Source organism: Panthera leo, chromosome B3 (genome assembly GCF_018350215.1).
Source record: "Panthera leo isolate Ple1 chromosome B3, P.leo_Ple1_pat1.1, whole genome shotgun sequence".
Taxonomy (NCBI): Eukaryota; Metazoa; Chordata; class Mammalia; order Carnivora; family Felidae; genus Panthera; species Panthera leo.
In genome coordinates this window covers 141,212,599-141,237,328 of record NC_056684.1, presented here as the reverse complement: position 1 = coordinate 141,237,328, position 24,730 = coordinate 141,212,599, and the positions used below count along the sequence as shown (strand labels likewise).

Sequence of the window (24,730 nt, the reverse complement as noted above, 5' to 3'; positions counted from 1 at the left end):
TGCTTGGGCATCTTCAGAATATGCTGATCTTGCCCCTTACTCCCTTCTCCCCCCGTCCATCACCAGGCCCTGCTTGGACATGCCCTCCTCCGGGAAGCCCTCCCGACTGCCCCTGCGCCGGGCTCCCCTAGCACTGCACACAGGCTGTCTGAGGCTGCACTCGAGTGGACCCGGCGTGGGCCTGTCTCCCTGACTGGGGCGCAAGGGAATTTCAGCTCTGTTGCCCTCCCCCTGATTCAGCAGAAGGGCTTGGGAAAGGCTGGCAAAATTAGTGGAATGTGTGTGGTCACACACACATTCCAAGAGACTTGGACACTCTTGGGGGACAGCAGACGGGAGAAAGGAGACTCAGACAGAGAAACAGAGGCTTCATGGGAAAGCTGAGTGGCAGAAGCGGATCCTAAGGAGGGGGCGGAGCTTGGAGAGGATCCAGCATCCAAAGGCCCAGGTCAGGGTCTGGGTGGGGGGCTGACACAAACCAGCCTCGGGTCAGCAGCCTGCAAGAGGTGACAATTCTCTGGCCAGCCTCAGGCTTCCTTATTTCTTTATTTCTACTCCTGGGGAACCCTGTTTAGCTGCCCTCAGGTGGAGAGGCCAGGGTGGGAAGAAGTAAGAGCCACCAAATAGTGAGTGGATGCTAGATTCTAAGTGCTGTGTGCGTATTAACTGATTCAGTCCCCAAACCCTAGGAAGCAACTACTATTCTCGTGTCCGTTTTACAGATGAGGAAACGGAAGCACAGAGAGGTGAAGTCACTGGCCTAAGGTCACACAGCTAATAGGCAGGCGGGCCAGGATCAGACCCAAGCCACCTCAGCTGCACTTTTTTTTTTTTTAAGATTTTATTCTTGGGGTGCCTGGGTGGCTCAATTAATACAGTGTCCAACCCTTGATTTTGGCTCAGGTCAGTCACGATCCCAGGGTTGTGGGATCGAGCCCTGTGTCAGGCTCAGCACCGAGCGTGGAGCCTGCCCAGGATTCTCCCTCTCCCTCTGTCTCTCCCTCTGCCCCACCCCAACTCGTGCATGCAAGCACTCTCTCTCTCTCTCTCTCTCTCTCTCTCTCTCTCTGAAAAATAAATAAGGGGCTCCTGGGTGGCTCAGTCGGTTAAGTGTCCGACTTCGGCTCAGGTCATGATCTGGCCATTGGTCAGTTCAAGGCCATGTCGGGCTCTGTGCTGACAGCTTGGAGGCTAGAGCCTGCTTTGGATTCTGTGTGTGTGTGTGTGTGTCTCTCTCTCTCTCTACCACTCCCCTGCTCACGCTCTGTCTCTCTCTCTCTCAAATAAATAAACATTTAAAAAAATTAAAATAAATACATTTTCATGGAAAAAAAGATGTTATTCTTAAGTAATCTCTACTTTAAAAAAAAGCTTTGCTTGGGGTGGCACCCGGCTGGCTCAGTCTGTAGAGTATGCCACTCTTGATCTTGGGGTCGTGAGTTTGAGCCCCACGTTGGGGGTAGAGATTACTTAAAAATAAGATAAAATTAAAGCAACTAATTATTTTTAAAATTTTTTTTACTTATTTAGTTAAATGTTTAAGGTTATTTATTTTGAGAGAGGGAGAGTGCATGCATGAGTTGGGGAGGGGCAGAGAGAGAGAGAGAGGTGGGGGGAGAATCCCAAGCAGGCTCTGCACTGTCAGCATGGAGCCCGACTTGGGGCTCAAACTCACGACCTGAGTCGAAACCAAGAGTTGAACACTTAACCGACTGAGCCACCCAGGCGCCCCCGTTTATTTTTGAAAGCAACCTCTACACCCGATGTGGGGCTCAAACTCACGCCCCCAAGATCAAGAGCTTCCTGTCCCTCCAACTGAGCCAGGCATCCCCCTCCCCAGCAGCACTTTTAAGCTTTGTGCCAGGTGTATGTCTTGCTTGAGGCCCTGTGGTCCTCAGTTTCCTCCTCTGGACAATGGGAGGATGAGGCGGTCATGGGCTCTCCTTGGGAAAGAGTCTGACCCACAGCAGGCTTAGGAGGTATGCTCACTTTTCTCGCTCCAAAATCTGATATATCCCAACCCTCACCCCATGCTCGCGCGCACACACATACACACACACACACACACACACACACACACACACACACCCTTTAGGGTCTTAGTGAGTGAGATGCCACTGGCAAAGAGCATGAGGACTGGGCAACAAGACTCCAGGGGCCCCATGGTCAGACCCTGGCTGGAGCCCCATCCTCCCCACTCCAGCAGAATGACCTCTCTGGCCTCTTCTGGGCCAATGCCCCCTGGAGCCCCGGTCAGTTAGTACAGCGAAGGGTCCTGGTTTCCTCAGAAGCCAGGTGGCCCAGAGTGTGTGCGGAAGTTGTTCATGCCCTCCCCCTTCCGCCTCTGCCCCTCAGGACTGCTGTCAGGCCTGGAGCCCGGGAACCTCAAGTGGGAGGGGAAGACCGATGGGTCTGCACTAAACAGGCATCCCGTCTTGAGTGGCGAGCTGTGCCCTCACGGTGGTGCCCGAGGCAGCCAGCAAAGCTCAGGAAGAAACCAGGAGAAAAGGGGGCGGGTTAGGGTGTCTCCTGAGCTGTAACTCCAGACTTCCTCCCAGAGGAAGAGACCTGCTTGCCTGGCCCTTGAAGGTCCCCGTCAGACAGCAGCTGTAGGGAGCACGTACCTGCACATACTCACATGCCCCTGCCACTGTACCCTCGCTTTTTTACACAAACGCGGGGGCAGCGGCCAGAGACACTCAGGGCAGTGGGGCTGCTCGGGCACAGGAGCCCATGGGCCACTTACCCACTCATAAAATCGCCGAAAATGTAAAGGCCGTTCAGGTTGGGGTACTCACAGCCCCGGTACACGTAGCCTCCGGTGACTGATTTGCCCAGTTTGTGCGGGTAGGCGAATATCGGCAGGACATCATCTGCAGGGGGGCGGAAGCTGGGGGTGAGCATGGAGGGTTCACTGGAGGCCAGCCCCCCCCCCCCCCCACAACGAAGTTTGGTAGGTGGGCTGAGTCTGGAGGGGCAAGGGGATGGGAGGTCACCAGGAGGGCCAGAGTTGGGGCCCCTTACAGCTCCCGGAAAGCAGGGAGTCGAGCATGGGTGTGCGGGAAGGGGACGGGGCGGGAGAGCTAGAAACAGCCCAGGAGCGCTGGCGAGGGAGAAGAAGGGGAGATCCAGGATGGGGCGGGGGAGGGCGCGGCCTGGCAGGGAGAGCGCACTGGCGCACACCCCCTGGGGTGGGGGACGGATCCAGGACCAGCGTCCGCGGGGGCGCGCGGGGTGGTGTCCACGCGACACGGGGTGGGGGCGGGAGGGGCACAAGGGAGGCGGCGGGCACGACCGTGGCGGGGGCTGGGGGTGCAGATCCGGGGAGATGGGCCCCGGGGGAGGGGGGGGCGCGGAGAGGGTCCGGGATGGCGGTCACCGAGGGAGGCGTTGGCGCACAGCTTGCGGTCGTAGCACTCGTAACCTTCGCGGGCGCGCCAGCCGTAGTTGCGGCCGCGCTCCACCAGGTCCACCTCCTCGAACTTGTTCTGGCCCACGTCTCCGCAGAAGAGGCGCCCGCGGCCCGCGCCGGTGGCCGGGTCGCCGCGGTCGAACGAGCAGCGCCACATGTTGCGCACGCCCAGCGCGTAGACCTCGGGCCGCGCGGCGGGGTCGTCCACGAACGGGTTGTCGCGCGGGATGCGGTAGAGCGGGCCGCGCTCGTTGCGGTCCACGTCGATGCGCAGCACCTTGCCCAGCAGCGCCGACCTGCGGGCCGGGCGGGAGGAGGCGCGGCTCGGGGTCGCCCGGCGCCGGGGCTCTCGGGCGCCCCCGGCGGCGGGTGCTGGGGCCAGGTCAAGGCCAGCCTGGAACGTGGCTGGGGGGGAGGGCCAGGGCCCTGGTTCAAGCCCTCCTTAGCTGCTTACCAGCTGGGTAACCTCGCTCACTGCTCCAGCATTTATCTGGCACCTTCTTACGGGCCAGGCTGCGTGGGAAGCGTCGCATATACAAACATACCCTCTAACGCCTCAGCTCGAGGAGAGCAGTTCCGTGATGCCCTTTTACAGACGCGGCAGCTGAGCTCAGAAAGGCCGCATAACGTGCCCACTTGCCACACCGCTAGTAAAGGGACAGCTGGGATCCAGCCCAGGCAGCGCGGGAGCACAGAAGCCCAAGCTCTTTGCCACCACGCGCTTTCCAACTTTCCCACGCCTGTCTCCTCACTGTAAGGTTAGCACGCTCCCTCTTTCCTGCCTTCCTACGTGGCTGTGGGGTGGGGGGGGCGTGAAAATACTCCTAAAAAGGACTCGTATTTACAGTTTTCTTTCAACACCCAGCAATCAAAGTCAGGAGCATCACACAAGAGAACAGGTCAGGGCTCAGGGAAGGGGAGAGAAACCTCAGCAGATCTCAGCAGGAAATAGGCTGGTGCTCTTTCTTTCTCTGTCCCACACCCCGGGCCATCACGGGCAGCACCACCGCATGTCATGTCAGAGAACCAGGCAGGCCTGAGGGCCCGTTCAGTTCACCACCACCCCCCCCCCCTCCACACCCACCACCCCTACCTCAAAGATGAGGTCTTCAACCCCACCCAAAGATGCCCCACCCTTAATCCCCGATTGCGGTCTTTTAGGTTTTGCCCCAAGGAGTCCCCCCTCCACACGCTCCAGCCTGCTCAGCACCAAGCCATGGATCACACTCCTGAGCCCACACACTGTGCAGCCGGCTTCACTACAGAAGGGGGCCAAACTCGTCGCTGCAAAATAATGTTTTAAGTTCTGTCCAATTATCCACAAATCCTTAATTTCTATTTTCCCAACTACATCTCTAAACACATCCCAAACATGAGAAAGCTTCAGTGATTCCTACACCGTCACGTATGAGAGCGCAAGTGACAAATCATGAACGTTTAATTACTGTAATCAACATCACCCTCGCTATTTTTACTTTCTGGGCTAAAGAAGATTTTGTCAGTTTAGCTAAGAGAATGGAGGAGGCTGCCCTAGATATCCTCGTCTACACTGTGTGTGTGTGTGTGTGTGTGTGAGTGGAATAATGGCAGGCCATCCGCTCAACCCAAGAAGTAGATACCTAACAGCAAGACTATGCCTCGGTTTCCAGGCCGTATGTGGGTGACCCGTGGGGCAGGGGTCCTCCTGCCCTCCTGCTCCAGCCAGTTTACACTCCCCATTTGGTTCTGGAAGGACCTCTTTCCTTCCTCTAGTTCAAGCAGGGCTGGGCTGCCTTCCAATAAAAGCCCATCTTCCCAGAGGCTCTCTGATGTCACTTATCAGGCACCTGGGACAAGTGGGTTCTGTGCCTGGTCCTCAAGACACAGGATTGCCTTTACTCCTCATGCCAAGCCTCCCCTGGAGATTATTATTATCCCCTCTAACTGGGGAGTGGAAGCGACTTGACAGGAGTCGCCAGCTGCAGACTGAACTGGGGCCCAAAGCCCTTTCTACTGCCCTGCACTGTGTGGCCGAGGAAGTAACCCCCCTCCTCCAGGAGAGTATGTAAACCAACCCACCAGCCAGCCCAAAGCAGAACGTACTTGTTTTGGGCATTTCCGAATTTGCCAAAGGGGTCTCCGGCCATCCCGCCGTCACCAGTAAAGATGTAGAGGTACCCGTCGTCCCCAAATAGCAGCTGGCCCCCGTTGTGGTTGGAGGCTGGTTCTTCGATCTCCAGGATTATCCTAAAAGGAGATAAGCCACCCCCGCCAAACAAACATAAAAACAACCTCAGCAAAAACACAAAAGAAGATCACAGCAATAAAATCTCTTCTCTCTTCGATGCCATTTCCCAGCTGAAAAGACTTTTCATACATTTTACAGCAGGTGACTTTTAGAAGGATCTATCTAGGAGTCTGGGCGAGGATGATTCACTCCATTGTGCTAGTGGGGAACTGGAGGCGCAGAGGGGTTAAGCAAGTGGCCCAAGGTCACACAGCCCATAGGGAGCCGAGCTGGGACTAGGACTCAGGCCTCCTCACCGCTCCCCACCGCTAGCTCCCCAGTTACGATTATGCAACCCTGGCGACCCAGTCACCGGCACAACTGGTTTCTTCTACACGCCCCCTTCATTTGCTATGTACCGTAACTTCCAAGGAGGTGGGTTGCTGATGTGAGCTGTGCTCAACTACAAACTCGCCCCTCGGCAACTTCCTTTACTGCCATGGCAGAAAACCCTCCACTACGTGGCCAGCCAGCTGGCTTCTGGTTGGGGTTTGCCAATGGAGAGTGGAAACCAAGAGGCAGGGGGAAGCCACGCTTCCCTGGCTGCTGGTGCTGCCTCCAGAAGTGGGAGGTGCAGGGATAGGAAGAGTGGCTCGTGAGTGCGGACTCTTGGGTTTCCACCCAGATATCTTGGTACCAGGCAGCAAACTTAGCAAAGCCAAGAACTTTTCCCTTCTGTTCCTCTGGCGTCTTGTAGCTACTAATCCTCACCCTTTTCCTCCTCCGGATCCTCCCTTGTAGCCAAGGCCCTGTTTGCTTAGGTTTTCCGGGACAGGTCACTGACTTCGTGACCCCTTATTAATACAGGTAAGAAAAACCAAGGCACAAGAAGGTCAGGTAACTTGAATCCAGGGCTTCAGGCCTCCAGAACCAAGACCTTCCACTGAAACCAACACACGTGAGGCCAACACATGTGACCTGGTGAGCAAAACAGAGCCCCAACCTCCAAGTCCTTCCCGGAAAGGACAGCTCAGACCATCAGGCCTCCACCTCCCGCTGGGATCCCAGCCCTGGGAATGGAGACTGACAGCTGACTCAGGCAAGGACGACCACTCGGTCCTGGTCCCTCCCTGAGTCAAGTTCTAGCCTGGTACTTGATAGGTCCCCAGAGGACCCTCATTGAACACTCACTCCGAAGTACGTTCATCTGTGTTTTTTGTGTCCCACCTTCAGTTTTTATCAAGAGTCACTTTCTAAAAGTCACCAGTGAAGCACATCCATTCAGTCCCTCTGTCTCTCTGCTCCGAGAGCCGTGTGATCAACCTGCTATCTCTTGGAGAACTGGTTGCACAGCCTCATGTAAGATAATGAGAATTACATTTTCTCCTTTTGCTCCGGCTGCCAGGATGCTCATAGTCAAAATTAACGCAGCCTGACAAGACCTACATTAGCCCTCACATGAGCCAGCATATTTGGTTCATTCTCCTTTTTATACTTTCAATGTCAAGATTTTCCAGTTTTATTAAGTACATGATGTGCCATTATTTGCCTCAGATCAGTCCTGGTTCTGCCCCTACCTGTTTTCTGCTTCAGAGACTCTGACCCTGCAAACTACATTTCCCATGCTCCTTTGCTGGCTGGCCTCCAGCTAGGGTCAGCCAATGGAAGGCACTGGCAGGAGATTGGAGGGCGGGAGGAAGGGAGAAGCCAGGGTATTTCTCCCCATCTCTCTCTCTCTCTCTCTCTCTCTCTCTCTGCTCAGGCAATGTCTTGGCAGTAGCTGTACCTCCTCTCTGGCCACAACTCCCCCTGCCCAGGCCCACTGTGGTTCCAGCTTCCACTGAGTGGCCCAGCTCTCTCAGTTTGTCCTTGAAAGAGGTAGAGGCAGCCTCCTCCAGCTGGTAAACTCAGAGTTGCCTTGCTTCTCCCCTGGGCTGCTCTTTCATTTTTATCGCCTCAATAGCTAACTCTCAGCATCAAATCTTGCCTGCTGAATTAGCTGGTACCAGGTTTATTTTCCTGTTGGACCCAGACTGATGCATATGTCCTTCATGCCACGCCGGGTCAAAGCGGTTTTGAACACGGGGTGGGGGGGGGGGCACAGATAATACACAGAAAGGAGGCACATGTTGAAAGGTGCAGAGAAACCTGCTGGGGGAGGCGGAGGGAGCAGAGGGTCCAGGGGAGGAGAAGTGGAAGGTGGGGCTCGGGAGACAGACACGGGGATTCGAGGCCAGCTGTGTGGCCTAGCAGGTCATTTTACCTGTCCAAGCCTCCCCTTCCTCACCTGCAGGATGGGGAGACTACTCGGACTCTCCCTGGGCTTTAGGAGAATCAGATGGAATGAACCACCCGCAGTGGCTGATCCAGGAGTCTGGACGTGATCCTGTGGTGCTGTTCTGCGACTGTCCTTCCCCTGAGCCCAGGACATGGGGCTCGGCCCCCTCCCTGGCTGTGACAGAGGTTTTAGCAGCAAGGGCAGGTGCACACCGTGGATCGGTCCGGTGGCACCGTCGCCGACCTGCGGGGCCTGGAGGCCCGATTTCAGCCCCGCCCCCACCCCACCCCACCCCACCCGGGCCCCCAGGGCAACCACCTCTCAGAGTTGTGGTCCACGGTGTTCATGTCGTCCGCGGAGACCCTGAACTCGCTGATGCGGATCCACTCGTCGAAGCCGACCCCCACTGAGTAGTAGACGTAGAGCTTGCCGTTGTGCCGGAAGCCGGGGTGCAAGGCGATGCCCAGAAAGCCCCGCTCGTCGCCCTCCCAGGGCGAGGTGAGCACCGCCCGGCTGACGTTCAGGAAGGGCTTCTCCAGCCGCGAGCGGTCGGGCAGGTAGGCCCACACCAGCCCCACCTGCTCGGCCACGAAGAAGCGGTGGCTGCCGTCCCGCGCGTGCACCATGGCCACGGGGTTGCGCAGCCCGTTAGCCACCTCCTCCAGGCACAGCTGCAGGCAGCCCTTGGCGTCGGCCACCACGCGGCCCAGGTTCGAGTTGAGGTTCTCGTTGACCAGCAGGCGCGGGAAGCAGTAGTCCGTGTCGTCCAGCGACAGGTAGCGGCAGAACTTGGCGCGGTTGCCCTCCAGGGCCCAGAGCTCCCGGTCGGGCGACAGGTGGCGGAAGAGGCCCCGGCACGTCTGCCACATGTCCAGACAGTAGTCCTCGCAGAGCCCCGGCACCGTGCGCAGCGGCGTGGACGGGTCCTCGGCGTCGTACAGGTGGGCGGCGTAGGGTGAGCATTCCTGCGGGGACAGGGGCGGTGAGGATGCGCGTGACCTCTCCCGCCTCCTAGGGCCTCAGGCCGCTGATCTGTAAAATGGGGCCCCCATCTGTCTGGCAACACGGCGATCTCAACTAGGTAGCGGCAACCCTGGGCCTCCTAGCTCCTCACCTTCTCTTCCCCTTGCCTTAATGCTTCGGTTAGACCAAATGACCGCAATATTGCTACCACTAACAGCAGCCCTTGAATACCTACTGTGTGCCAGAAAGGGTCTGGGGCACCCTTTTGTTAATGTATTAAAAAAACTTAAAAAAATTTTTTTTTAATGTTTATTTTGAGAGAGAGAGAGTGTGTGTGTGTGTGTGTGTGTGTGTGCACGCGCGCGCACACACACACACACACACACACACACACACACACACACACACAAGTGGGGGAGGGGCAGAGAGGGAGACACAGAATGGGAAGCAGGCTCCAGGCTCTGAGCTGTCAGCACAGAGCCTGACATGGGCTCTAACCCACAAACTGGGAGATCATGATCTGAGCCAAAGTCAGATGCTTAACCGACTGAGTCACCCAGGCGCCCCTGAGGCACTTTTCTATACTTCCTCTTTTCATATGAAGTCTCCACCCCGTGTCTGCGGGACTTACTCCTTCCTTTATTTAGATCCCCACTCAAGGGACACATCCTCAGAGAGATCTGCCCTGACCACACCCAGCCACCCACCCCCACCCCACCCCCACACACACCCCTCCCCACCCCTGCCCTCCACCTCCTGGCCTCTGACTCTGCTTGAAACAAACACCAACCCCCCGCTCCAGGCGCACCTGGGTGGCTTAGTCGGTTAACCTTCAGACCTCAGCTCAGGTCATGATCTCGCAGTTCCTGAGTTCCAGCCCTGTGTGGGGCTCTGCATTGACAGCGTGGAGCCTGTTTGGGATTCTCTCTCACTCCGTCTCCCCCTTTTCCTCCCCCACACATGCTTTCTCTCTCTCAAAATAAATAAACTTAAAAAAAAAAAAAAAACTAAAAACACCCTAAATCACAAACCTTACCATCATCTGGTATCACGATAAAAATGAATGTGTTTGCATGCTTACTGTCTGTCCTCCTTGGAAGGTAAATTCTACAAGGACAGGAATCTTTAATGTTTATTTATTTTTGAGTGAGAGAAAGAGACAGAGTGTGAGCAGGGGAGGGGCAGAGAGGGAGGAAGACACAGAATCCGAAGCAGGCTCAGGCTCCACGTTGTCAGCACACAGCCCAATACGGGGCTCGAACTCACGAACCGCGAGATCGTGACCTGAGCCGAAGCCGGGCGCTTAATGCACTGAGACACCCAGGCGTCCCTACAAGGACAGGAATTTTGACTGTTTTGGTCACTGTGTGTCCCGGAACCTGACAGTGCCTAGCACATAGTAAGCCCCGAGTGAATGCGTAGGGAATGTGCTGGAAGCTAACTCACCTGACCAGTACTTAACCGTGAATGGGTGCTCCTACTTCCATTACTGGCTTCATCTTCACAAGGGCCCACGAAGGGGAGAGTGTTACAGAGGGGGAGACTGAGGCACAGCCTCGGTGTCATTCAGTAGGATTTGGGCAGCATGGAGGGGTCTGGGTTTGGTCTCTGGCCGACCCCACTCTCCCCAGCACTGTGGAGGCTGGCACATGTACAAATTGGCAATACCCATGCCCACGCATCCCCCTGGCCCCGGACCCCTCTCCCTCCACTGCTCAGGCACCTTGGGCAGGGTCCTGGACGGTCCTCTGCCACCGGGCTGCCAGTGTAGTGTTCCTCTGGGGACAGATGGATCGGCCGCCCTTGGCTTCCCTGGCCTCCTGCCGAGGGCTCCCCCACTGATGAGACACCGGGGACCCCATTCAGGGCCCACATGGGCACGATCTGGAATGCAGGGTAGTCAGGCCCTCCTGGGGCAGGACTGTGAGCCCTGGGGACGGGAAGCTGATGGGTGAAGCGTTCTGCCCTCCTCCTCGCCCGGCAGACAGTCCCAATTCGCAGTTTGGATGGCTTCTTGGAACCAGTTCAGGCATCGCGCAGCAACCCTCGGCTCAGCCCTCCCTCTGCCCCCAACACTCGTGCTTCCGGGTCCTCTCACCCCAAGAAGGAAATAACCCGCAAGCTTTGCCCCAGGCTCTGCCTTCCGGGAACCCAGGCAGAGGTGACAAACCCCAGCAGACCCCTCCCCAGCTTCAGGCCTCCAGCACCCACTCCCTGAGAGCTGAGAGGATCCCTCCCCTTCACACCCCGACCCCAGCCTGAGAGCCAACGCAGAGGTACCAGCACTCGGGATCCAGCTCTGCCCACAGCTCTGCCGTCAGCTCCCGCCTCCTGCCCCCCTTCAGTTTCCCGACACTCTCTGCCATTTTCACCTCTGAGCCTCAGCACACACGGTTCCCTTTGCAGGCATGCCCTTCCCTCGAAAGCAGCAATCGATTCATCCTTAAATAACAGCCACAGCCATTGGAGAAATAGCGCGAACAACAACAACAGCTCTGGGCATTTGGGCAGATTGTGGGCCAGGGCCATCGCTCAATGCAACTGACTGTGCCAGGAGTATGTTCTTAGTCCCATTGTACAGATGGGAAAGAAGAGGCTGAGAAGGAAGCCCCTAACCAAGGTCACAGGCCGGATTCGACCTAGAAGCCAGGGCATTTCCGGGCTCACTGGCGGGCGCCTAACTCCCAGCCCCCAAAGCCTAGTTAAGTGTACCCCGCCCCCACCCAGAGCAGAGGCCTCAGCTCCACAGGCTGTATGAAAAGCTCCCTTGAGGGACGCCTGGGTGGCTCAATTAAGCGACTCAGTTTTTTGGTTTTTTTTAATGTTTATTTATTTGGGGTGGGAGGGAGAGGAGGGGCAGAGAGAGAGGGAGACAGAGGATCTGAAGCGGGCTCTGGGCTGACAGCAGAGACCCCGATGCAGGGCTTGAACTCGTGAACCGTGGGATCATGGCCTGAGCTGAAGTTGGATGCTTAACCGACTGAGCCACCCAGGCGCCCATGCAACTCTTGATCTTGGCTCAGGTCGTGATCTCTCGGTTTGTGGGTTCGAGCCCCACAGCGGGCTCTGTGCTGACAGCGTGGAGTCTGCTTGGGATTCTCTCTCTCTCTCTCTCTCTCTCTCTCTCTCTCAAAATAAATAAATAAACTTGAAAGAAAACAAAAAGAACCTCCTTCAGTCAGAGCCCCTGACCTGAGCAGAGGTAATTATTTATATCTGTGCCTGGCACCCTCTGCCCCCGGTCCCACCATGGGCTCAGCGGGCCAAGGTCTGGACCGACTCGGCTCTGGGTCCCTAGAGGCCTTGGGGGGTGCTCCTCCCGCGGCCGGACGCTCCCCTCCTCACCGGCAGGGCCAGGCGGGGCTCCGACAGGTGGCAAACCGCCCTCATGGATGTGTGTTCAGGCTCTGGGCCAGGGGCTCCTCCCTCCCTTGGAACCATCATGGTCACACCACGGCCTTGTCCTCCCGGCACCTCTACTGCTACTGTGAGGCTAAGGGCCACTTGGCCACGTATGCTTGGAAGTCTCTGGTCAGTCGCTGTCCCAGGCCTCACAGGGTTGCCCACGTCCCACTCAGCCGACGAGTGGGCGAGACAGCCAGGCCCAGGCCTCCGCGCGCGATCGTCTCTCACACGGTTGCCCTGGAGCCTCCTGTGACTCCAGCGGGCAGCCGTGGGTGGGCCAGGGAGGGTCTGTCCGCACACACGCCTCATTTAATTTTTGCGAGGTAGGGTCACTGTGACTTCTAGCATGTAGGTGACGAACTGAGGCTCAAAGAAGGCTACGTGCCAAGAAGTGGTCACGCCATGGCTCAGACCCAGCCCTCCTGATGCCCACAGCGGGGCTCTTTCCGGATTAGTCAGCACTGTTTCATTCAGCAAGCGTTTACGGGACACTGACTGCGTGCCAGGCACCGTCCTCAGCTCCAGGGATACAATGAGGAGCGGAACGGACTTCTGGAAGCCGGTCTGGGTGCCCTCTGCTCACCAAAGCCCAGCCCAGAGCTAGAGAGGGAGCACTGGGGGGCCTCCGGGGAGCCAGGCTGGAATTTCAGCGTCCATGCATGGACACGGAGCCTGGCAAGCCCTTCCTCGTGGCCTACATACTCTTACAGAGCAAACCTGGTGCTCAGACCTGAGGAATCCACAAGCAGGACATGACGGGAGGGTGTAGTGGTTGCTGTCCACAGGGACAACCAGCAACTGGCCTCCCGGGGTCAGTGGAAGGGGCAGCAGGAAACCCAAGCAAAGCCCATCGGGCGTCACACTGTTCAGCTGCCTGCGCCATTCAGCACAGGAGCAGACGGCCCGCCCACCTTGCTGCCCCGAAGTCGCCCTGTGCGGCTGCTGAGGCTCACGACTCATGGTCCTGAGTCCCAAGGGTTCCTTATGTCCGCTACCTACTGCTTACGAAGGCTGGGTCTGTGTACACAGTGTTCTCTAGGTAGGGTATTCCTTCCTTTCCCATTTCCTCATCTGGCAAAGTCGTCTTCGTGACTCCAGACCCAACTGAAAAGTCTTCTCTGGCTCCTCCGTCCTCCCAGGGCCCTGACTCCCCCACCCTGGCCCCCCGTGGACCGCCCACGGCCCTCCACACAGCATCGCCAAAATGTAACTTTGTAGCTTGTGGGCTGAGCTCTCCACGGGAGTCGTCTGTCACCTCCCGGTTGTCAGAGATGCCTCAGCTGGACTGCCTGGTCGGGACTTTATGTTCTCTTTGTATGTCCACCTACCCCACAGGCTATGGGACCTTCCAGGGAAGGGGCCCGAGGGCCCAGCACACAGTGGGGCTTCAAGAAAACAGGCAGTATGACAAAGTCAGTAAGAGAAGGGCTTTGGAGCCAGAGCATACTAGAGACTGGATCTACCATTCCCTGTGTGACCTGGGGCAAGTTCCTTAGCCTCTCTGTGCCCGTGTCTTCATCTGTAAAAGGGGAAAGGAATTCCAGTCCCACAGTTGTCGGCGGGAATAAATGAGACATCATGCATGCATTGTTCAGTAAACACATGCTCAAATGGTATGAACTATCAAGATGCAATTCAATGTTTCCTCTTCCAGGAAGCCTTCCCTGACTTTTACAGGGAAAAGTGTGGCCTTTCTCCCTATCCCCCATAGTGTCCAGTCACCCTGGAGAAGCCTTTTGTGCATTCTGGTAAGTATCCGTGCGTCTGTCTCCTGATTTGAACAAGGGGACTCGAGCCTGGGCCTATGACTTGCCAACTGCCTCTGGGCCCGGGCACCCAGACAGGGCCAGCCCCTAACAGGCTCTGGGGAAATACCTGTCCTGTACATGCACCTGCAGAGTGTGTCCCATGTAGATTTCTACCAGAAACCAGGCTTTGATGACTTCAGGTTACACAGAGAGGCAGTCTCAGTTACACAGAAGTTTGTCATAAGGACACGAGGAACCTGAGGATGTCACATGTCACAAGCTGTCATTTCTCCTCTTGATGACACAGGCGTCAGTTGGATGAGGGCAGAGTCCTAGGAAAGAGTCTTAAGGCCCAGAAGGGACGATCACCCTCCAGCTGAGGAGCCATCCTGGGCACCTGGAGGGGCTGTGGGCACCAGATGGGGGCAGGTTCTGGAGGGGGCTGTGGGAGCGAGCATGTTTTCATGGTCTCTCTCCTGTCTGGAGTATGTCTCCCTAAGGCAGATGTGAATGTCTGAATGCTGTCATTGACTGAAACTTGTAAATAAGTCACCTTGGCCACCTCCCCAGGGTGGAAATCAGGGGGTGCCGGATCCAGACATGGCCTTGGCTCGCAGACAGGATGGTCCTCCATCCAGCACTCTCCTGCCCTCCCTTGAGGCCCTGCCAGAGAAACCGTGAGCCAACCTCCGCTCCCCTCTCCAAGTTCACTCCAGACATGAGGTCACTCTCAGAGACGCCTGGGGTAAAGTGCTAGAGGCCGGTCTACCACTGGTTGCTCAAGGCCAAGCCATGCTGGGAAGATTCCCAGGGGAAGAGGGGAGCCTCTTGCCAGGGAGGGATAGCAGGGCTGACTGTTCCCTTCCTCCTCCTAGGACCCGCCTACCTTACTTGCCCTGCTGAGCCTGGCACATAGTAGGTGCTCAATAAACAAATGTGCAGTGAACGCACGAGCCCAACTATGAGGGGAGGGGAGGGCCTGCTTCCAAAGAGCCCCCACGCTGGTGAGGGAGGCAGATGCTTGACCAGACCATTCTGGCTCCCCTGAGAAGCACAGCACAGGGACTGAGCAGAGACCACCAACGGCGGGTGTCCCCCTCCTCCCCAGGGCCCCTTTCCTCATCCCCTCCCAGGCCCTCTCATTTCTGACCCAGATGGCCCACTCACACTGGCGCTGAGTGTGGTCCAAGTGCCCACCGTGGCCATAACTGAGCTGTGTGACCACTAGGCAAGTCTCTGCCTCTCTGGGCTTCCCCCGAATGGGCCTCTGGGCCCCACTCGGTCCTTACCTAGAGCTGGGAAGCCAGTGGGGGCCAAAGAGGTGCTGGAGAAATCCAGCCAGAATCATCCACTGAGCCCTGAGTATGTGCCCTCTTGTCTGTGTGCCTACTCTGAGGGACGGCTAAGATTGCCCCTATTTTAAAGATGATGCAATGGTGCAGTGGTGACCTGTCCAGGGTCACAGAGCCAGGAGTGGCAGGGCCAGGATCAACCCAGTAAGTCTGACTCCAAGCCAGCCCTCCTGCCCCTCCCCTGGCTGTCTGAAGGGGGTCAGCTAGGCGGGCCTGCAGGACCCTTCCTCCCCCAGGCTTCTGGCTGCCTGGATGGTGGTTGGGGCCAGCCTCAGGGCTTCCTGGCCTTGACTCCATTTCCCCAGGGGTTCTGGTCAGCCTCTCAGAAATTAGACCCATGCAGGAGCAGCTAAGGCACAATCCTGTGCAATCCTGAGCCCGCAGAAGTAGGGGCTCTGCCCCCAGAGGGGAGATGAGGACAGAGAGGTTACACCGAAGGGATGTCCCTCAGGTGGTCTGAAAGGACGAGAGACCCTCTGCCACGTGGGGGCGCCCCCAGAGAGAGCGCACACCAGGAACCTAGGTGGGGGCCTGAAGTGCCACAAGCATCGCAGGCCGCCTCACCCCGGGGTCTGAGCCTCACCGGGCATGTCTGGTCCAGGAAGGGGGCGGGGCTCTGAGACCGTGTCCTCAGGGCGGGGGAGGGGCTCTCACTGGGAGCGGTGTCCCCCAACCCCTTCCGCAAACCCAAGTCCCGCGCGTGGACCACGCTCCCTGCGGGTCCGGGCCGCGCCCACCTCCCCCGGGGCAGCGCGGGAAGCACTGGCGGGACAAAGGCTTCCCATCCCGGTGCCCCGACAAGAGCGGGGCTCCTCCACGCTGACTCCAGGGGTTCCCAGGGCAGAGGGGCCCGCAAACTCCCAAGGGAGTGATGACACCGCTGTGTCCGCCCGCCTTGCTTCACGAGGGGAAAGGGAGGCCCAGGGAAGGCCCGAGTCACGAAGCTAATGAATGGCAAAGCCCGTCTCCCCGCGCCGAAGACTCCGCCGGGGGGGGGGGGGGGGGTTTGGTGCGGACTCGGGGGTCCAACGCCCGCCGCCCACTCCCGATCGCCGCCCGGCGGGGCCGCCCCCGCCGCTCTCCCGCCCGGCCGCCGAGGCCCCGACGCGCGCCCGCTCACCTGGCACAGCAGGTCGAGCGCGTAGCCGGCGCACGCGGCCCACTCGGCGGCGTCCACGCGCGCCGCCAGGGCTCCGAAGCGGCGGGCCAGCGCCGCGTCCTGCTCGGGGGCGCAGCAGCCGAAGGCCGAGTACTGCGCGCAGAAGCGCAGCGGCTGCGGCGGCCGGAAGGGCGGCCTGAAGTCCAGGCACTGGGGGTGCGCCGCCGCCCCGAGCGCCCGCAGCGCCAGCAGCGCCAGCAGCGCCCCGGGCCCGGCCCGCCCGCCCGCCATGCCGCCGCCGGCCCGCTCCGCCCCGGCCCGGAGGAGGAGGAGGGGGAGGAGGAGGGGGAGGAGGAGGAGGAGGGGGAGGAGGGGGAGGCGGCGGCGGGGGGCGGACACCCCGGCCCCGGGAGCCGCCGGCCGCGCCCTGAGCGCTCGCCTCCCGCGGGCCGCACCCTCCCGGGGAGCCCGTGGCCGCGGGGCAGGGACGGGCTCACCCCGCAGGGCCTCGAGGTTGGGGCCCAGCCCCGCAGGGAGGCCACCCCTGGTCGGGGACGCCCCGGCGGGGCTGAAGGAGGAGGGGCGCGGCGCGCAACTCGGCACTCGGCACCGCCTCTGTTCCCGCTGTTCCAGCAGCGCCCCCCCACCCCCACCCCGGGATCCTTTCTCAATACAATGGCGGTGGCCTCGCGTCTTGGGGCCCCAGGTGCCGACTGGGCTTCCCGTTTCCGCCGGGGCCGCAGCTTCCTCCCCGGGCGCTGTTTAGCCCGGGAGGTGCAGGGACTCCGGGGTTCCAGTCCTGCCTCCGACTGGGCCAGGGAGGGACATGATGGAGCCAGTGGCTGGGAATTCCCACGGAATCACTTAAAAATGGGGTAAAGGGCGGTCCCTGCTGCCCGGGACTCACAGGAGAAGTGAAACCCGGGCCTGGGTTGGGGAGGGTGGATGGGCCGCCTCCACAGTGCACCCTCTTCCTCACCCCAGGCTTCTTCCCTCTCTCCCCTCCGCGGCTAGCATATTCCCCTACAGCCGGGGACTGCTGGGCCTCCCCCCTCTGCACTCTGGGCATCCTGCTCTCCATCCTGCAGCCCCTGCCCCTGCTTCTGACCTGTGTCGCCGGGCTTATGGGTCCCCTTATACCCATGAGGGAATGCCGTCCCCCAGTTAGCGGAGGGCTCGCCCAGCCTCTCATGGACAGCAGGTGCTTGAGAATCCAAGCCTCTGTTTCTGCTCTGACGCATGAAAGAGCCGGAAAGTTGTGGCTCCTGTCCTGCCCATAAGAAAAAAGCTGAACTGAGAATCCACTTTTCTCAGACCCCTCGGAGAGCTGAGGTCTCAGGACTCAGGGTTGAGTGCCACCCCCAAATCTGGAGAGACCGGCAAATCCAGAGTCTCAGCTGAGATCTGCTCTGGTGGGAAGGCTTAAAGGGTCATTTTGAGGGCCTGCTGGGGGCTGAGAGCAGACTAGTGCGGGGCTGAGAAGCTCCTGGGGGGAAGGAGGGCGGCAATCTAAAGGAGGAGGCCGTAAGTTTGCCCTTGTACCTCCAGAAATCTCCCCAGTGGAAAGGTGGCCATTGTGAGATACGCCCACAGCGTCCTCCATAACAAAGACCTGCTCTCCAGGGAAAAAGGCTTTACCAGAGCCTTATCCACCCTGGGGGATGGTGGGTCCCCAACTCCAATCCCCTCTAAACTTCAGAGACTTACTGAAGGGAGAGGACCTAAGAACCATTAGTGAATATCACCGCCCCAGGACGTAGGATGATAGAACATAACTCCTCCCCGACTCCTTACCACCACTTCAACAGGCCTTGGGCGTGATAATAGTGGTCACACGCTCCATCTAAGAGGAGATCTGGGTGAATCTCAAAGACAACAGGGGAGACCAGAACAAGGACCACAGAGGAATTTGGAGCCCCTACAGCTACCGCAAACATAAGCCACAGTGCACCGCCAGCCGGGTCAGCATAAACCCTCACGCGAAACCCCATTTGCCTCAGTTCCTGCTACCCATACAGGTGTCTGGCTTGCTTTCTTTTCTTTTCTTTTCTTTTCTTTTCTTTTCTTTTCTTTTCTTTTCTTTTCTTTTCTTTCTTTCTTTCTTTCTCTCTTTTTTCTTTTTCTTTTTTTCTTTTCTTTTCTTTTCTTTCTTTTTTCTTTTCTTTTCTTTCTTTTTTCTTTTCTTTCTTTCTTTCTCTTTCTTTTCTTTCTTTTTTCTTTTCTTTTCTTTCTTTTTTCTTTTCTTTTCTTTCTTTTTTCTTTTCTTTCTTTCTTTCTTTTTTTCTTTTCTCTTCTTTCTTTCTTTTTTCTTTCTTTCTTTTTTCTTTTCTTTCTTTCTTTCTTTCTCTCCTTTTTCTTTTCTTTCTTTTCTTTCTTTCTTTCTTTTTTCTTTTCTTTCTTTCTTTTTTTCTTTTCTTTCTTTCTTTCTTCCTTTCAAGATGTTTTATTATTTATTTATTTATTTATTTAAAATTTACATCCAAGTTAGCATCTAGTGCAACAATGACTTCAGGAGTAGATTCCTTAGCGCCCCTTACCCATTTAGCCCATCTCCCCCCCCCACCCCCTCCAGTAACCCTCTGTTTGTTCTCCATATTTAAGAGTCTCTTATGTTTTGTTCCCCTCCCCGTTTTTATATTATTTTTTGCTTCCCTTCCCTTGTGTTCATCTGTTCTGTATCTTAAGTTCCACATATGAGTGAAGTCATATGATATTTGTCTTTCTCTGACTAATTTCGCTTAGCATAATACCCTCCAGTTCCACCCACATAGTTGCAAATGGCAAGATTTCATTCTTTTTGATTGCCGAGTACTACTCCATTGTATATACACCACATCTTCTTTATCCATCCATCCATCGATGGACATCCGGGCTCTTTCCATACTTTGGCTATTGTCGATAGCGCTGCTATGAACATTGGGGTGCATGTGCCCCTTAGAAACAGCACACCTGTATCCCTTGGATAAATACCCATTAGTGCAATTGCTGGGTCGTAGGGTAGTTCTATTTTTAGTTTTTCTGAGGAACCTCCCCACTGTTTTCCAGAGTGGCTGCACCAGTTTGCATTCCCATTTGTGTGTGTGTGTGTGTGTGTTTATTGATTTTTGAGAGAGAGAGGGAGAGAGTGTAAGCGGGGGAAGGGCAGGGGAACCAAAGCAGGCTCTGTGCTGAAAACACAGGACCCGATGTGGGGCTCGAACTCACGCACCGTGGGATCATCACCTGAACTGAAATCAGATGCTCAACCAACCGAGCCATCCAGGCACCCCAACGTGTCTGGCTTTCGAGAAAAATTACATGGCGTGATAAATGACAGGAAAAGCCAGTCTGAAGAGAAAAAGCATCAGAAACAGACTGAGGTAAGACACAGAATTTGGAATTATGACTAGTATGTTAGGGGCTCTAGTGGAAAGCTGGCAGCATTCAGGAACAGGTGGGAAACGTAAGCATTAAGAAAACTTTATGGGGGCGCCTGGGTGGCTCAGTCGGTTGGGCGTCTGACTACAGCTCAGATCACGATCTCGCGGTCGGTGAGTTCGAGCGCCGCGTCGGGCTCTGTGCTGACGGCTCGGAGCCCGGAGCCTGCTTCGGATTCTGCGTCTCCCTCTCTCTCTCTGCCCCTCCCTCGCTGGCATTCTGTCGTTGTTTCTCTCAAAAATAAATAAACATTAAAAAAAAATATTTTTAAAGAAAAGTGTATGAAAAAATTTTTAAAGAAATGGTAGGAATCGAAAGCACCGTAACAGAAATGAAGGGTGCTTTTGGTGAGCTCATCAGGAGACTGGATGCTACCAAGGAGAGAATCGCTGTGCTTGAAGACAGGTCAGTAGGGACTTCCCAAACCAACATACAACGGGGGAAAAACAATGGTAGAAAGGCACACAGGGAGTGCCTGGGTGTCCTCCGTTAGTCCTGTCTTCCAGGTCCCGGACCCCTCACGGCCGTCAGCCGCAGCCGAGGAACACGCCGGGAGTCGTCTCACGAGCACCGGAGACGAGTCGGTCATCGCCACCCCCGGCAGCCAGACTATCTTGTGTGCTGTGGACTGTGGCTGGACGAGGCCTGGGGCCGGCAGAGGCCCCAGACCGGAGCCCCAGGGCTTTTGCAAACGTTTCTAAAGAAGAGAAGAAAAAACTCCCAAGAACACACCGCTGCACTTTGCCGATGCGAATATTTGACCACGTTTGCTTCAGCCGCTTTCAGACATGAGAAACCATGAGCCACAGGCAAGAGGCCGTGTGGGCTAATGATCGCGAGCACTGGGTTAGAGTCCTGACCCTGCAACTTGCTAATGGTGAGACCTCAGACAGGCCACTGAACCTCTCTGTGCCTCGGTGTACTCATCTGTGAAATGGGGATGCTGGATGAGGCTGTTGGAAGAGAGCCTGGCACATTCCATGTGGGCAGCGATCACAGACCCACCCCCTGTGCCCTCACACCAGCCTCATGGCTTGTCCCTCTGTCCCCAAGGGAAGGTTCTCCTGAAGGTGGGGACCACAGGTACCGGCAAAGAACATAGAAGGTCACCTGCCTTCGTGTAAATGATCTCTTGCTGCACTTTTCCTCCTGGGACTCGCTTCTTTCCCCCCAGCCCAGTGTTTGGGACCTGTCCGGACTAATACGGGCTTTCTCTCTCACTCCTGTCTAGAATGCCACTGTATGCACAGTGCCACCTTCTGCAGGTGTCACAAATCATCACCAACAGGCAGCTCAGACCGTCCCCAGGGACCGGCCTGCTTGCCAAGCTGCTGGGCTCTCAAAACATCTATTTTTAATTTTAAACTTGGAGAAGGAAGAAATAAAAAAAAAAACACGGAAGACAGAAATAGTGCTTGCCGAAGACCACTGCTGTGCCGGGGGCTTCTCTGCCTCATGCAGGCCCCGCACCAGACGACTGCACACGGGAGCTGTCGGGCACGCGTCTCGGCCCTCAGGGTCTCGGCCCTCAGGGCCCAGTGGGGCCGCGAGGACGGGGATCCACCTTCCCCTACCCCCGGGCCTGCAGGACCCCCCGGGGCTCCCCTCTTGTTCTCCAAGTCCCCCAAGGCTCTCACGTGAACTCAGGGACAATGACGTTCTGCAGTCCCACCATCTCCCTACCTGCCCTGTCTGCCCCGGCCGCTGCTTTCTTCACCCCGTGCAGATGGAGACACTGAGGCACAGCTCACTGACGACAGGAATCGTAGCGGGGTCAGGACGTGGAGGGGTCGGAGTCTGAACCCAGGACTCAGTGGCAAGACCCTTCCCCGAGGCCCCGAGGACGAAAGCAGGGGTGGAGTCAGCAGCAGGCTGTCCCTTGGGCCTGCCTGGTCCTCCCACTGGCCACTCGGGCTGTGGGACCTCACGGCTACGGCACTCGCCCGTGACACGGCTCATGACCCAGCCGGGGCAGCATCAACCGCTTGTCCGCTGCTCCCGTGGCTTTGACGGAGTGGCTGGTTTAACCGTGAGGACGCGTGGCACCAGCATCCTCTAGCCCCCTTCTCGAATGGGCACTGCCTGCAGATGCGGCAGGGCCCCGGCTCCCTCAGGAAGGTAGCCTGCACGCCATGCAGCCCTGAGCTTAAATCTCACTATCTACCTTGACCTTGGAGGAGTCCCACCCTAAACTTCAGTTTCCACATCTGCCCCGCAGCCAGACAGCCCAGCTGCTCTGGGGAATTCAGATGCCGGATGTTCTCTTCCGACATTTCCCATGCTCTGCTCTGCAGACCATGGGTTCTGGGTGTTCTCAGCAGGGGCTGGGGCTGCGGGGGGTGTCAGGTAAGTTTGGAAACACCATATTCCAAGCCCCTTCTAGAGATTCAAGACGTGCCTCTGCGTGCTAAAGGCTCTGAAAAGTCCTGCAGCCAAAGCCTGGTTCGTTTGCTTGTTCCAGTAAGACATCTGATTCCCGGCACGTCTGTTAACACTATTCTCGTCCACTGCTTTAATACACACCTAAGGCAGAAAATTCACAGTTGCGTTTCCTCGTCTGTAAAAAGGAACGGCACCCTCCCCTGGCAAGGATGAAGAGTCAGGTGGAAAATGCCGTGGGAGGAGCCCCCACAGGGTGCTGGCTGGTGCTCCTGCCCAGGCATCTTGAGAACAGACATCTCCACTCTCTGCCCCAGACAGAAGCCCAGGAGCCCCCGGGGAGACCGATTTGCACAGCCTGAGCGTGCTGCCCTGAGCCGCCCGGGGCTGGGAGATCTTCTGGAGCTGGCTGTGAGAGCCCCTGCCTCCTGGGAAGCCCAGCCCAGCCTCCCCTCCTCGTTCCCAGGTCCCCGGAGGAATAAACGCCAGCTTTGCTCCTGTCCTGCCGGGCTCCCTGACATGGGAGCTGCAGCCTGGCCCCACCTTGGTGCTCAGGGTTCTTCTCAAACACCATGCGTGGACTGCTCCAAGCTGCCCTGGGCGCGCCGGGGAGGGGGGAGTCCCAAGCAAAAGATATCAGAGCACTTGTTTCAAACCCAAAGTTCCAGGGGAAATCCACGGACGGCAGAGCTGGAAAATGGGCTCTTGTTTTAGGGACGGGAAAGCTGAGGCTGCCTGCCCTCCTCTTCTGCCTTCTCTCTGTCTCCCACAAGGACAGCGGCCCCTAAAATAAGGGCAGGGCCCTGAGTCCACGGAGGCAGCACCCCCCACCCCCCCACCTAGTGACCCCGGATCCGTAAGCAGGGTATGGACAACTATTTCACAACACTTGTCAGGGGCTCATCCAATCGTCACCCCTTTGCCCAGAGCCCTCCCACACTGCCCCATGTGGCTCCCCAAATGTGATTGGCTCCTTAATCCTGGCTTCAGAGAGCCCCTGGCTGGTCTCAGATCCGGCTCATCCCTCCCAACCCTGCAGTCTGCACTTGCGAACAGCAGCCTCTCCCCCTGCCCCACTCACCCCATCGCCTCCCTGGCCCCTCTTGCTTCCCAGGGCGCACATCGCCACCATCTTCCATGAGGCTCACAGCAACTTTCTAGAGTGAGTGCTAGGAGTAACCCCATTTCGCAGATGAGGAAACCGAGCTCAGGGATGTTGAGACAGGATGACCAGTCAGGTGCTTCAGATCCGAACTCCCCAATGCCAGGGCGAGAGCTTCCCATCACCAAGGCATTTCTCCTTCTTTCTTAACGTTTATTTATTTTGAGAGAGAGACAGAGAGAGCAAGGAAGGGACAGAGAGAGAGAATGTCAAGCAGGCTCCGTGCTGTCAGCGCAGAGCCTGATGCGGGGCCCTGTCCCTCGACCGCGAGATCATGACCTGAGCCGAAATCAAGAGTCGGATGTTGAACTGACTGAGCCATCCGTGCACCCCTGCCACGGCATTTCTGTAGAGTCTGGCTGCAGGAAGTGGGGCGAGGTGATATGACACCATGAAATGATGGGTACGGGGATTTGGGGCAACAAGGCTTCCTCTCCCCATTGTTACAAACAGCTCCCCGCCCAGTGTGTGGAGGGTGAGTCCTGCTTCAGCTGTGGGCTTGAACCCAATGGCCTCAGAGTCCCACCCATTCTTAGAATTCCAGAAACTGGGCTCTGGGGTTGTTGAGGGCTGAAACCATGGTCCCTGGTAGCTGGGGGGCGGTCAGTTAGTACCAGACATCCTACAAATACCCAAAAGATCATCCCAGAAGAGGGGGTCTTGACCAGGAAGATATGTTCCAACCCATAGAGAGAGGATCTTTCCAGAGTGGGAGTTGACCCGTTAAGGGGTAAGCGCCCCATCACTGGAGATATGCAAGTAGTTGCTGAACAGCTTCTGTCAGTGCTGCTATAACTGGGGGGAGATTCGGTCACTTCCAAGTTTCTTTCTGTCACTGAACATCTATGAATGTTGAAATCTTTCATGCGTTTTTGAGTAGAGGCAATACTTCCACAGAGTTGAAAAAATCAAAAAGCCCAGGGGCGCCTGGGCGGCTCAGTCGGTTAAGCGTCTGACTTCGGCTCAGGTCACGATCTCATGGTTTGTGCGTCGAGCCCCGCGTCGGGCTCTGGGCTGACAGCTCGGAGCCTGGAGCCTGCTTCAGATTCTGTGTCTCCCCCTCTCTCTGCCCTCCCCACCCCCCTACTTGGGCTGTCTCTGTCTATCAAAAATAAATAAATGTAAAAAAAAATTTTTTTTTTTCAAAAAGCACAAAACCAAATCCAGTGAACGTGGTTCCTTCCCACCCTACAGCCCGGGGCCCCCAGCTCCCCTCCCAGAAGTGCCTGGTGACGCCAGGTACTCACACGAACCTCCGGGGTTTACATATGCACCAGCATTCTCGATCATTATTTTATTTTATTATCTT

The 24,730-nt window shown here is 57.0% G+C and overlaps 1 protein-coding gene across 1 annotated transcript in view; it reads right to left on the bottom strand.

Annotated features, from left to right (window-relative positions):
• The window catches only part of HHIPL1 (HHIP like 1), a 30,222-nt gene extending 13,468 nt beyond the window's left edge, over positions 1-16,754 (bottom strand). The window contains exons 1-5 of the mRNA XM_042944255.1: positions 16,485-16,754; positions 8,215-8,861; positions 5,495-5,638; positions 3,380-3,708; positions 2,747-2,873 (exon numbers count right to left, since the gene is read on the bottom strand). Of these exons, the coding sequence (XP_042800189.1) occupies positions 2,747-2,873; positions 3,380-3,708; positions 5,495-5,638; positions 8,215-8,861; positions 16,485-16,754 (1,517 nt within the window). The remainder of the gene's footprint in view (positions 1-2,746; positions 2,874-3,379; positions 3,709-5,494; positions 5,639-8,214; positions 8,862-16,484) is intronic.
• Between the last annotated feature and the right edge of the window lie 7,976 nt (positions 16,755-24,730).